The 4,882-nt window shown below is 35.4% G+C and overlaps 1 protein-coding gene across 1 annotated transcript; it reads left to right on the top strand.

Moving 5' to 3' along the window:
- Positions 1-659: 659 nt before the first annotated feature.
- On the top strand, positions 660-4,562 carry HTR1B (5-hydroxytryptamine receptor 1B). Its single transcript, XM_053709079.1, has 2 exons — positions 660-1,879; positions 4,116-4,562. The coding sequence occupies exon 1, from the start codon at positions 660-662 to the stop codon at positions 1,815-1,817; it is 1,158 nt and encodes a 385-aa protein (XP_053565054.1). The 3' UTR covers positions 1,818-1,879; positions 4,116-4,562.
- Positions 4,563-4,882: the final 320 nt, after the last annotated feature.

Genomic DNA, 4,882 nt, shown 5'->3' with positions numbered 1-4,882 from the left:
TTTTTCAAAGGAGCTAAAATGATTTTGAATGTAACAGTGGATGCCTCATATACCTGGGAATGGATGTAGGCAGCATTAAACAGGTGAATATTCTAATACATTAACTTTAAATGGCAAAGCAATACCATAGAACATTTAATTTAGTCTGCAGAAATGGCCAAACGATCAAGAAATTCTAGATTATTTCATTATATGAAAACGATGGAATAGCGAGCCTACAAGTCAGCTTTAATTATAGTTTTGTTTTCATATCTGTATTTTAATTTAAAGTGGGTGCAATATTAGTAGATTTTGTCATTGCCATCCAAAACAGAAATGAACGACAATTTGGGGGATCTAAGAGTTAATTTTGCTGTCTATAAAATTTCCCAAAAAGTATACCCAGCATTTGAGTAAATTTTGCTTTCTTATTCTGGACACATATAAGCTCATATCATTTGATAAAATATTTCACATAAACATTTTTGGAAACGAATTAAGAACTGGCTGCTTTTCTTTTTCTTTTTTTTTTTATTTAACTGCAGCGTTCAATCTTTAAATCATGTTATGATGTGGCAGCAACAATACACCCAGGTCCCTGCAGCTTTGAGGTAGTTCTGGTAAAAACCCAGGAGATAAGATTTTATGCTTTTAGCTAGTTGAGTGCTCAAAACTCAGTGATGGAAGCACAAACCACATGCCAACCAGCATCTGACAATCTGAATGTTTTACAAATCAATGACTCTTATGATGGTAGAAGTTGTTTTACTGATCTAGACAGTTATGGGGATGAGTCTGGACTGTCCTTTGGGAGTATAATCCTCTCCATAATATTGATACTCATTACTTTAGCCACTTTCATGTCCAATGCATTTGTAATTGCAACCGTCTATCAGACAAGAAAATTGCACACACCTGCCAACTATCTCGTAGCTTCTCTTGCCTTCACAGATCTTTTAGTATCGGTTCTTGTTTTGCCAATTTCCTCACTGTATACAGTAACTGCAAAATGGACTTTGGGGCAAATAATATGTGATTTTTGGTTATTATCGGATATCACTTGTTGCACTGCATCCATTCTGCATTTATGTGTCATAGCATTGGACAGATACTGGGCAATCACAGATGCAGTTGAATATACTAAGAAAAGGACTCCAAAAAGGGCAGTTGTTATGATTGCTTTGGTGTGGGTCTTCTCCATTTCAATTTCAATGCCCCCTCTGTTTTGGCGTCAATCAAAAGTAGAAGAGCTTGCAGTCTGTTCAGTGAATACAGATCATGTCCTGTATACTGTTTATTCCACCGTTGGAGCATTTTATCTCCCTACATTACTTTTAATTGCTCTTTATGGAAGAATTTATGTTGAAGCAAGATCTAGGATTCTAAAACAATCGCCAAAGACCACAGGCAAACGACTGACAAGGGCTCATCTAATCACAGATTCCCCTGGATCTTCATCTGTGTCCTCTATTAACTCAAGGGCTCAGGATATGTCGAGCGAAACAGGGTCTCCAGTATATCTGAACCAGGTCAAAGTTAAAGTGTCAGATGCTCTTCTGGAAAAGAAGAAAATAATGGCAGCTCGAGAAAGAAAGGCTACCAAGACTTTGGGAATAATCCTTGGAGCCTACATAGTGTGTTGGTTGCCATTTTTCATCATCTCGTTGGTTATGCCTATTTGCAAAGAAGCTTGTTGGTTTCATCCTGCTATATTTGACTTTTTCAACTGGCTGGGATATCTTAATTCTTTAATAAATCCAATAATATATACTATGTCAAATGAGGACTTCAAACAGGCGTTTCACAAACTCATCCATCGTTTTAGATGCCGGTCCTGAAATTAGTTTCATTGTATAGCTCAATGCCACATGAATGCACTTGTTTGGGTCTGATGTTACAGGTAGGTTTAAGGCGTTGTGTGCATATTCCTTTTTTTTTTTTTTTTTTACACAGTTTGTGAGAAGCTGAATGAAAACTGTTATTGTAATGTGTAGATCTAAATCCTATCTGTTGTACTTTTATGGTATGTCATTTTTGTTATATATTTGTGGGATATCTCAGAGCTTTCCAATGTCAATAACCCTGTTGGTTTAACACCTCTCTCTCTCTCTCTCTCTCTCTATCTCTATCTCTCTATCTCTATCTCTCTCTCACATACACACATAGTCTACTCTACCTCATAGACACACACAAACACATTATCTTTCTCCTCTCCCACTGGTGCACACAAACACGCGTACACAAACACACACACACAGTCTCTCTCTCTTACACACACACACACACTTCTCTTTTTTTCACACGCTCTTTTACACTCCCTCTCTCTTTCTTTCACACAGGCTATCTTTTTCACACAGACACACGCATAAACACACACACATGCTATTTCTTTCACACAGACACACACATAAACGCAAACACACACTCTCTTTCACAGACACACACATAAACACACACACACACACTCTTTTACACAGTATCACACATAAACACAGACACACACACACTTTTACACAGAGACACACATAAACACAGATACACACACACTCTCCCACAGACACACACATAAACACACACACACACACACACACTCTCTCTTTCCCACAGACACACACATAAACAAAGATACACACACATTCTCTCTTTCCCACAGACACACACATAAACAAAGATACACACACAAACAGGCACTCTATTAGCTGAAAGGTAATATGTCAGTAAATACCATGCAACATAAAATTAAGCTTGTTTAGAACAGTAACAGTACAAATCAACATGTGTTCATCTAAGCTAGTGATATGTTTCTAACCTAGTGCACATATTTGAAAGTGTGAGTAAAACAGTGAGATATGCAGGGCCATCTGATTCCAGTGCACACGTATTGTGATTTGTAAAACTATGCTACAAGTATATGTTCTGAATTTTTAGCATCTTTCCAATCCTATTTATTAATATGCTTATGTATACAGTAGGAAACAAAAGACAAACAGCAGCATTTGAGATGAGCTGCTCTTTTGTCTGTGCAATGTGTCTTTATTGGATCGATCAGCAGTTTGTTTTCTAGTTAATGGGGTTGACCCTGTGTTAACCAAACAGATTTGCTGATGAAGCATCTAACTGAGATCCAATATATAAATTGACTTTGATTTACCAGATTTTAAATGCGTCAATTTATCTATTAGTTGCAATATAGTGTTAATACAGTGTTAACTCATTGTCTGCTAAAAGATGGCTGCAAAACATTGCTCTGTAATGCCTCAGAGTGGTAGAGATGGTTTTAAGTATTAAAAACTAAAGTAACCCATATGAATTTACTTTAGCTCATTAATAATCAATCTATGTTATTTATGACCTATGTAGTGGGTTCAAGCACCTGTGTTAAAGGGGAGTATTTATACATTTGTCCTTATTTCTATTTGTCTGTTTACTGAACAAAAACGCATTACTATTTCCTCTTTAATATTTAGCTTTGTATGTCATATTGCCATAGAAACGGCACATCTAGCATTTTATTGTGCTTGACGTGGTATATTCTGCTCTTAAACTAAATTTAAGGTCTGTTGGTCCCAATGGATAACATCTAAACACTCTTTGAAAATACCCTTCAAAGACCTAACTGCATACATTCTGATGTAATTTATTTTGTGTTCAATTATTATTTGTATTCATTAAAAACATATTCCTGACATCACTTTCATCATTTGGTTAACCACAAGATCACATTCCTCTTTGTGTATGTCATAAACTTTAGACATTGCTGTCCTTATACGTTTGGTCAGACTTGAAGTATGATTTGGATAAATAATTCATTTACAAGAGGTTGGCATCTTAGAACTTATTTACTTCATTTTGAACCTAGAAAAAAAGATATGAGTCTCAAACAACTAAGAAATAAATTCTGAACTGAAACTTGCCCTCTGAGTCCTTGCGAGTATGACTCATTTCAGGAAGATTTTTGCCCAAACTTAAACTCTCCAGTAGGGGGTGCTGTAGGTTTAAGTCCCAATCTATTGTTTGTTTCAAAATAAAGCCAAACAGTTTTAAGCTGTTAGTCTGCGTTTAAATATTTTTTTTTTAATACACATTATTTTGACACTTTTTAAATAATTCTATGAATGTTTTCCTTTTGTCTGCAGAACCAAGTCGATATTGTAAAGAATCACTGCCTGAAACTCCCCATCCTGAGTTGTCAGACTCATGAATGCTGCTGAGCAAAAACGTCAATACATACTGTGCCATCCTACTGTTCAGCCAAGCATTTCACTCTCATGACTCTTGCAATGACGCTTGCTTAACTATTCAATCATGTCACATGCAAAAGAGGGCAACTACAATTCAATGCTTACATTTGACATCTGGATTGGAAAATTAAATGCAGACAACGAATTAATTATATATAAATCTATTTTTTAAAAACTTTGTACTCCAGCCCTTGAACTAATTTTATTGGAGATGAGTCTGGAAATTCAACCATGCAGGCTGTAGGGGTGTGCAAATGAGCACAATTGTTATGTTCTAGTATGTATGTGTCTTGTTCATGCTTACAATTTTCTTGTGTAAGGATGAAAGGCTAATTTAAAAAAAAAAAAAAAAAAGATAAATATCAGAGTAAAAATGTATAATTCATTACAGATATTGACATGAAAAGCAGACGGGTGCAAACAGCTACATTAAGTAACAGTAAAAACATATATTAATTACAGATAAAAAAAAGGGTGTTGCTGCCTCATCTGTTTATTATACCATGGATACAATGCTTTATAAGCAATTATTATTTAATGTTACCTGTCTGTATATGAGCACAATCAAGAACATCACTTCTGTAGAAACCCTATTTTTTAATTCACAACCAAAATATCTGCTAAAATATAAAAGCTTACACAAGTTTATGTTTCAGTGATGG

The sequence above is a fragment of the Bombina bombina genome, chromosome 4, assembly GCF_027579735.1.
Source record: "Bombina bombina isolate aBomBom1 chromosome 4, aBomBom1.pri, whole genome shotgun sequence".
NCBI lineage: Eukaryota > Metazoa > Chordata > Amphibia > Anura > Bombinatoridae > Bombina > Bombina bombina.
This window is presented reverse-complemented; position numbering and strand designations above follow the sequence as displayed.